Source organism: Camelus bactrianus, chromosome 14, assembly GCF_048773025.1.
Source record: "Camelus bactrianus isolate YW-2024 breed Bactrian camel chromosome 14, ASM4877302v1, whole genome shotgun sequence".
NCBI lineage: Eukaryota > Metazoa > Chordata > Mammalia > Artiodactyla > Camelidae > Camelus > Camelus bactrianus.
This window is the reverse complement of record NC_133552.1, coordinates 17,688,652-17,706,184: the sequence shown is the minus strand read 5'-3', so window position 1 is coordinate 17,706,184 and position 17,533 is coordinate 17,688,652. Positions and strand designations below refer to the sequence as shown.

Here is a 17,533-nt window from a genome sequence, read left to right as displayed (position 1 = left end):
CATATCAAGAAGCACTTAAAAGCACAGGATTTTAATTTTAAAGGGTTCCACCACAGAGAGTCGTGTAATGTTGAGCAAACTCTTTCATTTTCCTCTGCTTTGATATTCTGTATAATGGAGGCTGATAATAGTCTAGTACTTCCTAGGGAGAATTAAATGCATGGCATTTAATTTAACACAGTTCCTGGGCGGAGTGTGCTGTCAGTAAATGGTAGCTATTTTGTGCTTGTTCTTATCATTACTGTTATTATTGTGGATCACTGAGACAGGGAAAAAAACTACCGTCTGAGGGTTTCAGGATATGTAGCCAACTTAGCCTAAGTCACAATATACCTCTAATTTATAGAAAAGGAACCTGAGGTTCTGAGTGGCTACTTGCCTCAGACTTCCTGGCACATCCTTGGCCAAGTTGTAGAAGTTAGATCTGAGGGACCATGGCGTCTGGCTACAAAGCTGAGTAGATGGCTAGACTTGCTGGCTAGTCTTTTGTCAAATCTGGTATTGATCTGGATTTGGTTCCATCTCTGTGGAGCCTTCCTAGTGCCAAGCTAACCCTGTCTTCCCACTCCCAACGTGGTCTGTAATGGCCTTTCCCCTCCGTAGAGGACCCTCTCCAGTTTTGTCCTGGAGGGGGTGGGGGGCCTGGCTCTGCCCCTTCTGCAGGCCTCTCTCCTGGCTGGAATTCCCGGTGCTGCGTGGAGACAGCCATGCAACCACAGCTCCCTCGTGATCACCGGTTCATGATTAAAAATACATTAAAAGACCAAGAAATTATTAAGAGACACAGCATCTTGCAAGTAAACTGACATTTCCTGTTAGACCTCAATTCTAAAGTATCCATAAGGACCCTGTTCTTCTGCTAAAAATATTACGTTGGTGTCAGATCTGTTTTCTGATGGTGCTTTTATCCTGGGCCCACGGTCAAGATGAAAATGTAGCCCTTTGTGCAGAACTTGATCCACCCTGCTATTTGAAAGTCTGGGTTTATGGCTTCTTGGCTTAGGTGATTTCACTCGGGTCCCTCGCTGTGTATTTGTGCCAGCACTAGCGATATGAGGATCATTGCCTTTTTAATGCCCCACTGTTGCCTGGCTGGTTTACACCCTGGCAAGGTCCTGAGGATAAGGGCTCCCTGGGAAGATGCCTAGTGTGTGTGTGTGTGTGTGTGTGTGTGTGTGTGTGTGTGTGTGTGTGTGTGTGTTGGCGGCCAGTCATATTACAGAGGCAGTGTCCTTATCCAACGCCCTGGTCCCCCAGTAGTGTGGTGGCACAGATAGAACAGTGGACTGTGCCCCTCATCGGCTGTTACCTTGGGTATCACCCATTTGGGCCTCATCTTTTAGAACAGGACCTGGAACTGGAGCACCGCTCTGGTTCTCTTAGCTTGAACCTACCATGCTTCAAAATCTTGGTCACTCAGCAGACAGGTCCTTTTACTGTTGACCCTTCCCCATCTTTCCCCCAGCATCCAGTTTGAGTAGGAGAAGTTTGATCACTCTTACAAGTTGAGCAAAAGAATCTGCTCATCAGGTAACATCTCTAAGGGACTCCATTTATTTGCAGTGATTTGTGGAATGTGTGTTAGGTGCTGGGTGCTGTGTACATCATAATATTTTATAGTCATTTTGTAGTTGAGGAAATGCAGTCTCAGGGAGGTCAGGGAGATTACTCAAGGAAAGTGACAGCATTGGATTCATACCCAGATTAATCTGACTCCAAAGCCCATACTCTAGAACCTCAACTGGAATGTTACTCTTTTCTTTCCCATCACTACTTTCTCCCTTTACCTCTTTCCTGAGGCTGGTTGGATGGGGAGAAAGATCTTGTTCATCTCCATTCTTTCACCACCAGTGCTGGGGACCAGGTTTCACCCATCCACCGGGCTTTGCATCCTGTGATCTTGCGTGGATATTCAGAGACCACTCAGAGTCCAAACAGGTTGGCATCTCAGAATTGCCATCTCTTTTGTGTGTGTGTGTGTGCGTGTGTGTGTGTGTAGATTGGAGTAAAGGGGGCTTAGCCCCATGGCCTAGCTTGGTGTTTTTTTTTAAATTGTCTGATGACAGTGGGATCCAGACATTCTTTCTTGGCTCAGAAAGATCAGAGCGTCCCTGGCCCTCCCTTAATTCCAGGGGCTGCAGCCTCCCTTCAGCATCAGACCGCTTCATCCACGCCCCGCTCAGGGGGAAGCCGCTTCCTCAAGGTAGGATGAACCGAAGGGCAGAGAGAAAGTGTCCGATCTCCCAGGGAGCGTGCAGTCTCTGCCCCCTACCTCTGCCTGCCCCGCTGCATCTCTCGGTGCTGTCACTCACCTCAGACCCACCCCCTCTTCTGCATCAGGTGTCCCTCACAGATAGCTTACTCAGCTGCTGCTCATGAAAAGAAGGCACGCATAAGTCATGAGGGGCAGCCTCGGGTGGGTGGGGAAGGGGCCTTATCCACACGGCTCCACCAATGAGGGGCACCAGCTCTTCAGCCCCTGTCCCACCAAGGGCCCATGTCCTCCCGAGACCTGGCCCCTCTCCCACTGGACTTTGGGGCTCAGAACCCAAGCGGGGTTCAAGGCTTTCTTTGAAGTTAGGCATTCAGGACAAATCTGAGTTTTACAGAAGGCAAGAATTTTGTTCTATTCAAAATTCTCTTCAAGGCCAAGGGCAATTGCTGAATACTAAGGAACAGCAAGGCCTGCAGGGAGGGAGGGACGGTGGAGAAAGACAGAAGGCGGGCTTGTGGGGAGTGGACTCCAGCTTCGAAGGAGCTGCTTTTAGGTTTTATCGTAATGACCTTGTGGACAATGACTGCCGCTGTTTACCGACTACCGACCGTCTCCTCCGGGGCAGACAGTTTCCTTCTGTGAGCTCCTTCACTCCTCACAGCCACCATGGAAGGTGGGTGTTTTTCTCCCCTTTTTATAGAGGAGAAAACGGAGCCTCTGAGAGGCTAAGTCATTTCTTCAAAGTCACGCATCAGCAAATGGCACCGCCAGGATTTGCATTCGGGCCCGTCTCCGCCAAAGCCCGTGATTTTTCCCTACACCCATGGTCTCTCCCCATGTCGATCTGGTGGGTTTACAAAATCAGCATCAAGGGCAAAATATAACGCTCAATGCCTTCGATGATGTATCTCTATCGTTTGATTTTTTTAAATATGATGCATATGCCTCTGTGTTAATTATGTTATTTTAAAAGAATTCAAAAAGGAAGAGGAAAGAAGATTTATGGAGAGGATAGCAGAATAAGGGAGGAGGAGGATGAAGAGGCTCCATCTAGGGGACTGTGGGTCTGGTGAGGGGGAGATGGTAGGGTGTGTGGTGCAGCCCTTGGGGTCATGCTGCTGGCCCAGGAAGGGGGCCCCTGCAATTTTCACACTCCTAGCTTGCACCCAAGCAACGGATATTTAGTTTGGGCAAATTGACAGGCAGCCTGGGGCGGTGCAGGGGCTGTAGGTCTGACATTAGGAGACCTACCTTCTTGTTCCAGTTCTGTCACTAAGTAGGTTGACTCTGCAAAAGTCAAGTAGTGGGTTGAAAAGATACATTCACATCGTAATGCCTGGAACCTGTGAATATTACCTTAAATAGCAAAGGAGTGAATGTTATATGACTAAAGATGTGATTAAAGTAAGCATCTTGCAATGAGAAGCTTATCCTGGATTATCCAGGCAGGGCTTGAATGCAGTCACCTTACAAGATAGACACACAGAGAAAAGAAGGTGGCAGCGTGACCACAGAGGCAGAGATTGGAGGGATGGGGCCACAAGCCAAAGAACACATGGAGCCCTCAGAAGCCAGATGAGGCAAGGAACAGATTCTTGACTGGAGCCTTGGAGGGAGCCTGGCCCTGCTAACACCTTGACTATGGACTTCCAGCCTCTTGAACTGTGACAGAATAGAGTTCTCTGATTTTAAGCTACCCCTTTTATGGTAATCTGTTACAGCAGCCACGGGAAAGGAGTTCAAGTTGCTCCCCATCTCTGGCCTCAGTTTCCTCGACTGTGAACTTAGAAGGTTCAGCCCCCCAGCTCTGACATTCTCCCCATCACGCTCTGAGTCGCCGACCCCCAGGAAGGGTGGGCTCCATTCTCCAGGCTGACCCCTTCCACGTGACTCTTAGTGTTTCAACAGGTTAGCGTTCCCCTCTGGGGAACAGAGCTGGGTGAGTCAAGATCAATTGCTAGGGGTAAAATACCACCCCAGACGGTTAATTTTTTTCTTATTGTTAATTGCTAGAAAAATATTCTGCCTTCCCCCCGGGGAAGCCGTCCAAGTAACTCAGATCTCTCTGTGGGTTTCAACGAAAGCTTTGAGTCCCGGTTTTCTCATTTCTTCGGATCAGTCCCTTCAGCTGGAGGGACAGTGGTGAAGGGAGTTCCACAAAATGTGCTCTGGGGCCGCTGGATTCAGGAGGTAATGGACTCGCCTCGTCTCCGCGCCAGCTTCAGCCTCCTCTGTGATTCCATCACCAGCACACCGCTCACCAAATGACTGCTTGGGACTCTGCCCCGAGTTATGTGACTCGGGAGCCTCATTTGCAATCACCATTAACCAGAAAAGCCGCATGACTGCTCTGTGCCTGCAGAGTCAAGCATCATTCAGTATTCACGGAAACCAAAGGGCTGAAGGAGGCGGCAAGGGGAAGCCTGTAGACTAGAACTCGGAGAGGGAGCACCACCAGCTCCGGCCCCTCCCTCATTCTTTCCCTGGCTCCATCTGAGGTGCTAATTTAGCTGTGAGGAGCCTTCAGCCTGTGCAGCGAAGGAAGATGGTGAAATGTCCAGAGGACTGGGGATGGGACCCTCCGAGGTGGCGGTGCTGAGAAGAGCTGAGTAACCCACACCTGACCTATTCAACAATCTTGAAGACTTTAACTGCCTTAAAATAGGTATTCAGGCTGAACACTCCAAGGCCACTTCTAAATCTCTAAGAACAACCTTCAGGTCTTCAGCTGCCTGCTGCGCTGTGTCCAGCAGAGTTAGGAAAGCCCTGGGGCGGGCACAGGATTTCCAAAGATCACCCCATGAACCTAGAGGCGATGTTTGCCTTTGCCACCCGTCTCTCCTGGGTTCCTTCCTTTGATAATCTCCGTCCTCCCCCATGCAGTTCCACCCCCACCCCCACCATCACTCAACACATTCATCCGCACAGGTTGGTCTTAGAATGACAGGCATGTGGATGCTTCAAGTAATGGTACTAAAATGCACTAATTTTAGATTTAGGATCTGTCAGTCACTTAAAGCCATGTTTGTCCCATATGCCCCTCCCACTGTGTGTATGTGCATGATGTGTATGCGCATGTCTGTCTGTTTGTCAACTCAAGGTTAATGGGTTACAATAGAAAAGAGCTCCGGGGATTGGTCCGGCTGGATGGAGGCATGGATAGCCTCCCAGGAGAGGTGGGGAGGTTACATTCTCAGGTCTGGATGCGAGGGAGGGCACTGGGAGTCTCAGCAATGATGCTGGCCTTGCTAAGGGCCTTTCAGAAGTTTGCCAGAAAGCGTTTTGCTAGACTTCTTTCAAAAACTGGTTTATCAAGTGCTATGGTTAAGGGAGGAAGTGTCCCAGCCAATTTCATCTTAGTGATGTCTGCTTGGGAAGCGCTGAGGACTGGCCCCATGTGGGCTCTGGCTGTCACTGCAGACCCTTTCCCCAAGAGGCCTGGGTGCAGAGACTGGCTAGTCCACCCTCAAAGATGGGGCAGAAGAAAAGAGGGCTGCCCGGGGCAGGGCATTGGACAAGTAGCTAATGTCGATGGGAGAGAAGCCAGGAGAGAAAGTCTTTCTTGGTTTGGAACCAAGCAAAAGACACGAGGGAGAAAGCAGTGCTAAATCAGGACCAGGAGCCGGAGCCCTCCTGGTGCCAGCCTGAAACCCACGGGCCCCACTTCAGTGACCTCCATGAACGAGGAAGCAGAGGGCAGCCAGCCAAGATCACCAGCTCCTTTCTGGTCCCTTTTTGCAGGGTGGGAAGAAGAAGTGGGGGGCATCAGAAGATTAGGGGGGCAGAACCCTAATCCCTTCAAGGAGCCATCCTACAGGTAGAGACAGACACACACAGGACAACACAGCATGCCACTTGACATCCACAGAGATGGCTCCGATACAGATTCTTCCTCTCTGGGAAGCAGAAGTCTCTCCTGTTCCAGGCCAGCTAGTCTAAATGCCCCGTTTAATTAGGGTGGGCTCAAGGAGTGCGGCAGCTTTACCCAGGGTGTCTGCATTCCCGGGAAAGCCCCTGCCTGCCATTTAGAAGGACAGGCATCAGCTTGCTTGAAGGAATCCCAGGTTACTGGGTAATCGCCATAATAAGATTGAGAATGAAGGTGACCTCCAGAAGCATGGTAAATACATGGTTTTCTCTGCTCAGTAAGTGAATTTTGATTATAACTCAGCACTTGCCTCAGGTCCTGAAGTACTGCTAGCATTCTCAGGAAAGCCCAGGAAAGGACGAAGTGCAAAAACGCTTCCACAAAGGAAAACACAGGCTTCCCAGCCTTCTTTGTAGCTACATGCAACCTGGGAAATTGAAAGTAAGGTTGCAGTCGCTCTGTCCTCAGTCACCATTTCATGTACTAGCCTGTCATACAAGATGCGGGGAAGCACCGCAGATCAATAGCTATTCTGGGTTAACATTGCCGTGGCTTTTCTTTTTTTTTTTTCCTTTAAAAAAAGACATTTTCTCCCTGTGTGGATCACAGCTCATTACATCCAAGGCATATTTCCGTGATCTGTCTATGGAAAGAAATGCTTAGAAGGAGCGCTTTTCTTTTGAGGTTTTATGCCCTTTTTCATGTAAGTAATGGGGCAGCAGTGCCTCTATAGGATGGTTCCTTTAAGAGTTCTGCAAGTGGCTGTTGGCCCTCAGGTTTGAGAAGCAGGTCAGACTCACCTGATGGGCCACTTGGAGCCTGGATGAGCCCTCCAGAGGCAACCTGGGCTGCAGAGGTCTCTCCCTGCCTGGCACAGCCTCTGTAAATCCTGAGTGTCCTGCTGGTAATAATAGCAGCACTCGATTTGATTTGTTTACCTGCAGTGACACTCATCTGAGCAAAATCTCTAAGTGGCTTTTTATGGGAAATGGAAAGTCAAATGAGGATGTGTGTGAAAAAGTGAGCCATGGAAAATAGCCCCTTTGAACATATGTCACTTATTTTTGTGTTACTTCTTATATGGTTTCTCAGTTGGCTGAAGGCTTTAAGTGATAACTTTTGAAGTTCCTACTGGAACCCTACAAATTCTGTGCATAACATAATTTGTTTTGAAGGAGGCTGTTAAAAGGCACAGCTACCTCGAGTATCTCTTTTCAGCCTCACAGAGCCATGGAGGAGGCAGGATAGAGATTCATACTTCCATTTGGAAGGTCAGGAAGGGAGGGCTCAGAGAGGCTGAGTCATTCAAGGTCACGCAGCTGGTCAGTGCCGACCCAAAGACTCCAACACTGACTTTGGACTCCTGGGTCTGGGTGGCAGGACTGCCTATCAGCATCCAGGCTGACATCACTGAAACATGCACACAGATAGATGCTTTTCACTCCCCCCCACAGCTAGATCTTAGCACCCGGTCTCCGCTGCCATCATCAGCTGCAGCCCATGAACCATATACTTTCAAACTTTGAAAATGCTAAGCCTCACAAACAACATGGAAAGGTTTTAAAATGCAAAACAGGAATAAACAAAATTTCTTGCCACAGGGAACTAACTAATGTAAAGTGACAAAATAATGGGAGTTTGAATGTGGTTTCAAAAGTGGCCATAAAATGGAATTCAGAATCGTATTTTAATATGTACATCATACACTTGCTTTACCAAGGATGACTGGGGCGGGGAGGGGAATTCTCATTTATAAAACTAAGCCATGAAAGGAAAAAGAAATGAGGGAATGAGGGGAGAAAGAGAGGGGGGGAGAGGGGGGTTGAGTGAGATGGTGTTATCACAGCTTGGGTACCACAGAAAGCCAGGTCCTAGATCAGGAGCACCATAGTGATCCCCGGGTCGTCCCTCAGCCCTCCACTCAGGACTGGCCTTGGTGAATGGCCCCAGGGGCTCCAGGCAGCTGTCCCCCCTGGGGACTTCCAGGAATTGAGGGGGTGGTGGAGTCACCCATCAGCACTGGCCTGCAGGGCTCCAGCTGAAGAGAGTCTGACTCTAGGAGTTTATAAAGTGATGACCAACAAGCAACACTTCCTGCCCAACAGCAGTGGTCAGAATGAAAAATCTATTCTTGCAGAGGCTGTTCCGTTGCTCAGCAGCAGACGTGCCCTTCCCCCGTCACTCAGCCTTGGGGATAATGAGGACAGGAATGCAACTCTCAAGGAGTCCATCCTTTATTTTGGGACAGAGCCAGTCGGCTCAGACTTTCACATTGGGGGATTTCAGCTGCACCTTCCCACCTCCCTCTACCACCCTGCCTTCCCGTCTTCTCCACCACCCCAAGCCAGTGACTCTTCATTCACTTCCCCTTCAGTCCTGGCTGTGATGTACAGTGGTCCCCCATCCCCTGTTTTGGCTGTTCTCTGAAAGGGCATTGACCTGAAGGCACAAACGCAGAGGCAGCGGTGCCAGACGCGTAGCCCAGTGGCCCCAGCAGCAAGGCACCCGCAGCGCCCGCGGTGAGTGTTTCAGGCAGCAGCCGCTCCGAGCCAGTTTCATTATGATACCATAGAAGCAGCTCTGCCTCCTCCCGTCCTCAGAGCACCGGGCGCATCTAGCTCGCAGGAAGGAAAGATGACAAACTCCTCCTCACCCATCCCCAACCCCCACACTCACTGGGAGTCTGAGCACAAGGAAAAACACTTTGCAGAAGAAGCCCCCTCCCCACCTCCCAGATCCCTGCCTCGGGGTTTCTGGCCCCCCACCCCCGACCGACCGCAGCTGCTTCAGTGCAGCCAGAGGGGCGTCCTAAATCCATGTGCTTGCCTGCCTTTCCAGCACATGGACAGACTGCAGTTTGGGTAACTTTTCAAATCCTGTCTCCTAAACACTTGCTCACAAATATTTGGGAGAGAGAGGGGGACATCCCTACTCCCTCCACCACCCTCGCTTCTGACCCCCACCCCACTGCTAGGCTGACAGCTTAGGGAAAAGAAACAACACTCTCACTCTAGTTGCCAGGCAGGGAAACATCACACTGTCACCGAGAGAGTCCAGCCACCAAGAGAATGAGCAAGGCACTGGCTCTGGGTATCCTACTGTCCTGGCACCTGCCAGCAAGCCTTTGCCCTGAGCTCCATTGGCTTGCAGGAGGGTCAGGGTCACTGACGCCCCTGGAGGAAGGACTTGATCCCCAGCCGCGTGCACATCAAAGGATAGAGAGCGACTCACCTTTAGGTTGTGTGTGGGGTTTACAACGCAGACCAGTTGCCCAGCGGCGGAGAACACCCGTTTAGCCTTGTAGTGCTGAAAGCGGAGGTGAATGAGATCTAACACAGCCCCAAAGCACTGGGTGAAGAAAAGCATCACAACTTTTTGGGGGGTTGTTGGCACAGGAAGGCAGCAGAGGAAGCTGTAAGTCCTTGGGCTCTGGAAGGAGCGCAGAATCTGAGACACTATGCTCCAGCCCGGCTTAGCGTGCCTTCATATTCATCATCAAAATAAGACGGTTAGAATCTTGCAGCAGTGAGGCGGCCAATCAAAAGGACAGAAATGTTATCCTTGAGGTGCAGAGACAGCCAATAACAAATACCTCCCCTACCGAAACTCCCTGATGAATTGAGCCTGGCGGAGAATGTATTATTGAACATTACCATAGATCAGCACATTGCATTTATCTTGTGATTACAGCCAACCATACATAATGCTGGGGAGATAGGCTGACAAAATTGATTGCTTAATGTGTCTCCATTTATTAATTGACTTAATTTAACATGAGAGCCTTTCTTAATGCGCTGGCAAAAACGTAAAGCATTTAAACTGCCAAATAGTAAAATACCCTGCTCCAAAGTAGGCAGATGGATAACGCAGATCGTGGCTCGATTCATCAGAGCTGCTTGGGAGAAAATCAAATATTACAAGACTCCTCCGATTCCAGATAAGGATTTGGCAGCAGCAGAAACATGCATCTTTCAATCTTGTGCTCTCTCTTTGCAATTTGGATTTCAGCCCCTTGATAAATCTTACTCTCCACTCTTTATCAAAGAAAAAGAATTCCTGACAAATAAATGCATTTGGAGCTGAGGGGAGAAAACATGTATCTATATCCATAATACTGTAATTACTGAAGCCTGAAAATATTAAAGCATAAAAATGTACAGAGTATGCTTCTAAAAATAATGAAATCCCTGATGCATGAATGCACACACAGAAAAACCTACACAGAGAGGAGAGTGGCTTGTAAATCAGCAAAATAATTACAGATGCGGAGGGCTTATGCTTGTCATTCATTTGCATATTGGTGGGCAGCAAATTGCTAATTAACCACTAGATTGTTGGAGACATTAAAATAGAGATTAAGAACACACATACCACATCATTTGCTTGTCTCTGCGAATGCCAGCAGCACATTTCTGTGCTGGAGCAGGCAGAGGGCATTCCAGTCCTCAGACTGCACTCCCTCTCTCTCCAGAATGGGCTGGTGTGGGTGCTGAGCACGCCCACCGGTTCTGGAAGACTGGCCCCTGCGTAGTAGTACTTGAAGAGCCTTAGGGTGTTGGGGGACGAGCTCTGATTGCTTAGTGAGTCCTTGTAATGGAAGCAGGGAGTTGCATGTGTTATGTTTCCCGTCCTCTTTGGTTGTTTCTCCGATGGGAAGTCAGCCCAGACCCAGTGAATCTGGGTGAGCATCAGCCTTGGGTGTGAATTACGCCCAGAGTGTGAGCCCATTGCTCTTTCCTAATTGGCTCCCGCTCCGCTCTGGCTACAGTGCTTAGGTTGTAATGTAGGCAAAGCATACACACACCTGGGACACCTGTGTCTGTACCTGCTCAGTCAGTTAAACCAACTACTGATTAAAATATAGAGGGAAAAAATGCACAGGTTTCCTGAAACCAGGACAGAGTTTTACCTTGAATTTAAACCAGCTGTTTATTTTAACTTGAGTTTAAAACCAAACCAATAAGAAACAGATAAGCCAAGTGCCAATTAAAGTGGAAACTTTGTACTTTCTAAAATAATTGCACAGTCACAAAACTTGAAGATGGCAATATTGGAATTGATTAGAACCTTACAAATGTGATACTTTTATAGGAGATGAGTCCCTGGACCCACTCATTGTATGGTTCATTGATAAGAATTGCTGGCCCACAATACCAGAGTTTTCTTTCTAAAGTTTTCATTTTCCAGAACATGCTTTCACCAGTTCAGCAGGAAAACATTCAGTGTTCTTTTATTGCCATCTTTATTTTCTTTTCAAGTGAGCATATACTTCCATAGATTCCTTAAAGACACAATTCATAATTCAGGAGGGACCAGACTTCCCCTTTCTCCATCCTCTGTTAGAATGGGACTTCTGTGCTGTTTGTTTCTCCCTTTGAGTAACCTCAGACAGGTTTCTTAAAACCCCACTGAGCTCAGTTCCCACACCTGTAACTTGGGGATAATAGAAATTTATTTCTCTCTCAAGGTAACTGTGAAGACTACCTGATACATCTGGAAGAAACCAGCACAGTGCTTGACTCAAAGCAGAGCAAGATAATAGTGGACTACTGTGTTCTTGAGGGTAGGTATCCCTGGTATTACCTGGACACTGGGCTGGGAATGAGGGCTGAAGGGTTTAGGAGTCACCAGTGGTGAGAGCAGTGCCACAGACCTGCTATTAGGGATGCTTTTCCTTAATCCCAGACCTGATCTCTTGCTCTAACTGTCTATTCTAAAACTGGTTTACATCACTCTATTTAAAAATATTAAGCATACCCATCTCTTCTCAGAATCAGTCCTCAAAATAATCATCCATTGGAAAATGTCTGAAGCTGACCCTAGTAACAGATGCTCAAGTTTAATGTCCCCAAAATAGGGTGGCACCAACTAACCTTCAGGTAGAGATTTAGGGCTGTGTTTGCCTCTTGCTGCTAAGTGTGCCCCTCTGCAGTAGCCATGCCAATCCCCTCCTGCTGCATGTGATGCCCAGGGCTTCCCTTCACCTCCATAGCCACCAGATTTACGTTTTATCTGGACTACAAAGTCTCCAACATGGGTGATCAGACCAATTTGGATTCAAAGCTTATATTGCTACTTAGAGTTACTCTGGGCAAATTATGTACTCTCACTGATGCTTAATTGTGTTTGTCTGTCAAATGAAGCTAATAGCTCCCTAGAAAAGTAGTTTAAAGATTAAGTGAGATAATATAAGTAAAATAACCAGCCCAATGAGTGCTTTTCATAATGACTTTAATGAGAAACTGTTATCATCATCATTATCATCTCATCAACAAAAATTTTGTCCAAGTCAACCCAAAGTGCTGATGAGGACATGGAACAACCAAAATTTTCATACACTGCTGGAAACCGCTTTGGAAAACTGTTTGGAAGCATCTACTAAAGCCAAACATGTGGCTACCCTATGACCCAGAAAGTCCACTCCATATGCTCAAAGGAGGTGGTGTGCATGTGCCCACCAGGATGTTCATTGCAACATATTCAGAGTATAGTTTCATAGCAACTGTACTCACAATAGGTAAAAACTGGAAACAACCTGAGTATCCATCAACAATAAAATGGAAAAATTACATGATTTTTCCTCTTGTTAAATATTACATGAAAATAAAAAAGAATGAACTAATGCTACGTACAACAATGCAAGACCGTGGATGGATCTCACTGATACAGCTTTGAGGTAGAGCAGCCAGACACAAGAGAATACATCTTGTGTGATTCCATCTACATGAAGTTCAAGAACACAGAAAAGGTTATCGATGGTGTGTGAGATCAGAAGAGCGGTAACCTTGCCAAGGGGTTATAGCCGAATGGGGACGTCAGGTAGATGGATTGTTTCCTGATCTGTGTTCTAGTTTCATGAATGTTGCTGGTTGAATTGTTTCCCTAGAAGCAGTTACGTTGAAGCCCTAACTGCCAGTGCCTCTGAATGTGACCTTATTTGGAAATAGGGTCATTACAGAGGTCATCAAGTTAAAACAAGGTCATTAGTGTGAGCTCTAGTCCAACATGGCTAGTGTTCATTTACAAAGGGAGAGTTTTGATATAGACATACACACAGGGAGAATGCCATGTGAACACGAAGGCAGAGATGAGGCAATACATCTGCAGGCTCAGGAAGACCAAAGATGACCAGCAACCACCAGAAGCCAGGGAGACGGATTCCCCCTCACAGCCTCCAGCAGGAGCCAGCCCTGCTGACGCTTTGACACTAGGCTTCTCAAAAATCTCTAGAATGTCAGACAATAGGTTTCTGTGTAGTTCGTGGTACTTTGTTATGGAAGCCCTAGCAAACAATACAGTGCATATATCCATTTTGTGGAAATTCTTCGAGCTGTGAACTTACAATCAGTGCACTTTTCTATCTGTAAGATATATGCCCCCAGTATACTAAAATGACATGGATGAGCACACAATTGAATTTTGAAATAGTGAAGTATTCATAAAGATTTAAAAACTCTACTGAAGTAATCTCAAAAGGAAAATACTTGATTACGTAAAGTGTTAAACTCTATGTCAAAGTAATGTCTAAGAACTGACATTGGAAAAACCCAAAATATTAATGGATATATTTGCAGGAATTACGACAACAAAAGATTTGTATTCCTAATAAAGAACTTTTGGATATGCATTTTAAAAAACTAAAGATATATAGGAAAAAATAGACAAAGAATATAAACAGAGTACACAGAAGAAGGAATTTAAAAATTCAAAAATGAATGATAAATGTTCAACAGAACTGGAAATCAAAGACAGGCATTAAAACAAGACAGCATCTTTTACATGTCAAATTGGCACATTTTTATTTTTGAACGATACTATCCAGGGCTCTTGAATCTTCACTGAGACTGACATTCTCATCTGCTGGTGATAAGAAGAAGAATAACACACATGTGAATGCTTGGTGGATGTCAGGCATTGTGCTAAATACTTGGCCTATGCAGTCCAGTTCATCTGTAATCAAAGATCTTATTTTCCTCTATACAGCAGCCTCATCAGATATTCGTTCTCATTTCCAGACAAAGAAGCTGTGGCTCAGGAAAATTAAGTTGTCTAGGGTCACTCAACTAGTAAATAGTAAAGGTAGGATTTGACCCAGATATCTCCAGTGCCAGATACTGGGATTTCCTGCCTCTGAGAGTTATATTGTTGTACCCTTTTCTTGAAAACAATTTGACAATACGCATCAACTGCCAAAAAGATTCATAAACTTTGACCTACTAACTAAATTTCTAGGAATATAGATCTTATAACCAGAAATGTCATCAAAGATTTAAGTGTGAGGATGTTCATTGTTGTATCACATACACTACCTGAAAAATAGAAAGAATCTATGTGTCCACAGTAGAAGTAGCCTTAAATAATTTAAGGTACATCTATCCACAACATGGAATAAATTATAGGTATAAAAATACGTTCCTAGAAAATGAATATATGTATGTATATGTATGACTGAAACATTATGCTGTACATCAGAAATTGATACAACATTGTAAACTGACTATACTTCAATTTTAAAAAGCATGTTTTAGAAACCACACTTCAATAAAGTTAAAATTTTAAACCACCAATTTTAGTTTCATAAATAAAATTGGAGAAAAATGTAAAAAAAATGTTTCTGGAAAAAATATAGGAAGACATAGGCATAAAGCTATTCATTGCAGGCCTATTTGTAGTAATAGAAGACTAGAAACTTCCAGATTATTTCTCCATAGGGTACTGATTGAATAAACTATATTTATATAATGGTGGCCATTAGCCATAAAAAGAAATGACAGTTATCTCCAAAAACTGCTAAGAAATGAATTCAGGTTATATTGGTAGATAAAAAATGAAATATGTAGAATCACATGTATAATATATAAATATTTATCTTAGAATGAGGGATATGTATTTATTTGTTTATGTTTTAATAATGGAAGAATAAATTTAAAACTATAAGTTACTTATAGGGGACAGAAGGGAAGAGGGTGGTGGGGACAGAAATGAAGCTAGACTTCTCTGAATATACCTTGTTCTGTAGTTGGACTTTGAAAGTTTGAAATTATTTTATAAAATTATAAAACAGAAATAAAAAAAAAAATCCCCCAAAGTAAAAAAACAAAAAACAAATCAACTTTTTCAAGTTGGTGGCATATGCACACAGAGAGGACAATTTTAACTGACTTTGGAACATAGTAAAATGACCATATATCATTACTAAATATGCTCTAAAGGCAGAAAGAAGTTCAAAATATTTAAGCCCTTTTAGCAATTTTATTGCTGGTGGTAGCGTTTGTTGTGGTTTAAAAATATATCACTACTTTCAGAAGGTGAAACCCAAACTCTCTCCCCTTGAATGTGAGCGAGATTTGATGACTTTCTCATGATGAAAAGCGTGGAAATAAAGATATGGGATTTCTGAAGCTCGATCATCAAAGGAATTGCAGTTCCCCCATTGTTCTCTTGGATCAGTTGCTCTGGGACCAGACTTCATGCCGTGATGACATTCCATTAGCCCTCTGGAAAGGCCCATATGGGAAGGAACTAACATCTCCTGCTAACAGCTGGTACCAACTTGCCAACCATGCAATGAGACACCTTGGAAGCAGATCCCTCAGCCTTAGTCTAGCCTTCAGATAACTGCCACCTGGTCAAATTCTTTACTGCAACTTTATGAGAAACTCCCCAACAGAACTGCCTAGCTGAGCTGTGTCTCTGTGTATATGTGTGTGTGTGTGTGTGTGTGTGTGTGTGTGTGTGTGTGTGTGTAGATGGCAATTAACGTTTCTTTTTAGATCATAGATCTTCAGATTGTGCAGAACTGTACTCAAGGAGCTATACTCTAGGACACCATAGATGTCTCCCCCACCCCTGTACTTGGTTTAGTAACAGGATCCTGGACTTCAAGCTGATGCTGTAAAAGAATAAGACATCTGAGGAGTCTTTGGAAGGGGTGAGTATGTTTTACATTTATGATGTAAGTAAGTTGCAACCAGAGAGCGGAAAGAAATATGCCTGCAAATTCTTTGATATTCCCCTCTCAGTGGCTAGAGAGTAAGTCTTCTCCCTTTGAATATGAACCAGACATAGTGATTCACTTATAACAACCGTGATTCACTTACAACAACAGAGATAGACAAAACAAAGTGTGATTTTTGAGGCTAGACTACCAAAGGCATTGCCATTTACACCTTGCATTCTTGAATAACTCACTTTGGGGGAAGCCAGAAATCATGCTGTCAGGACCCTCCAGCAGCCCTCTGAGAGCCACTGAAGTCTCTTGTCAAATCCAGCATCTCTTTGGTAGTCATGTAAGTAGGCCCCCTTAGAAGCAGATCTCCCAGCCCCACTCATACCTTCAGATGACTGCAGCTCTGGCTAATGTTCTGTCTGTAGACTCATGAGAGACTCAGACCCAGATTGTGCAGCTAAGCTGCTTCTGATTTGCTGATCCATAGAAACTGTGAAATAATTAGTGTTTATGGTTGCTTTGAACTGTTAAATTTTGGGGTAATTTGATGTGTGTATTTTTTCAAACACCTTTATCGTGATATGTTCCCTATACAGTAAACTACACATATTTCAAATTGTACAATGTGATGAATTTTGATAGATGTATATACCAATGAAACCACTACCACAATCAAGATAGCTAACATTTCCATCACTTCCCAAAAGGTGCAATTTTCAAATTCCCAATTTATCCCTTCCCACCCCATTTAACCCTTGGTAACTGTAAGTTTGATCTCTATGTCTGTGAGTCTGTTTCTGTTCTGTAGGTAAGTTCATTTGTGTCCTTTTTTTAGATTCCACATATAAGTGATATCATACGGCATTTTTTTTTCTTTCTGGCTTACTTCACTTAGAATTACAATCTCCAGGTCCATCCATGTTGCTGCAAATGGCATTATTTTATTCTTTTTTATGGCTGAGTAGTATTCCATTGTGTATATATACCACATCTTCTTTGTCCAGTCATCTGTCAATGGACATTTGGTTTGTTTCCATGTCTTGGGTATTGTAAATAGTGCCGCTGTGAACATTGGGGTGCATGTGTCTTTTTAATTATATTTTAATCTGGATATATGCTCAGGAGTGGAATTGTTGGATCATATGGTAAGTCTATTTTTAGTTTTTTAAGGAACCTCTATACTGTTGTCCATAGTGGCTACACCAGTTTACATTCCCACCAACAATGTAGCAGGGTTCCATTTTTTCTATGCCGTCTTCATCATTTATTGTTTGAAGACTTTTTAATGATGACCATTCTGACTGGTGTGAGGTGATATCTCATTGTAGTTTTGATTTGCATTTCTCTGACAATTAGTGATGTTCAGCATCTTTTCATGTGCTTTTTGGCCATCGATGTGTATATATTGTTGATGAAGCAAATGAGTAACTACATTGGTGTCACTGGTGTAAGAGAAAGGAGCCACAGGTATAAGATTGATGAGGTTAAATAAAAATACTGT

The 17,533-nt window shown here is 44.9% G+C and overlaps 1 protein-coding gene across 1 annotated transcript in view; it reads right to left on the bottom strand.

Moving 5' to 3' along the window:
* SIAH3 (siah E3 ubiquitin protein ligase family member 3) overlaps positions 1-17,533 on the bottom strand; it is a 120,901-nt gene that overhangs the window by 48,642 nt on the left and 54,726 nt on the right. The window contains 2 exon segments of the mRNA XM_045513972.2: positions 9,315-9,458; positions 9,460-9,538. Of these exon segments, the coding sequence (XP_045369928.2) occupies positions 9,315-9,458; positions 9,460-9,538 (223 nt within the window).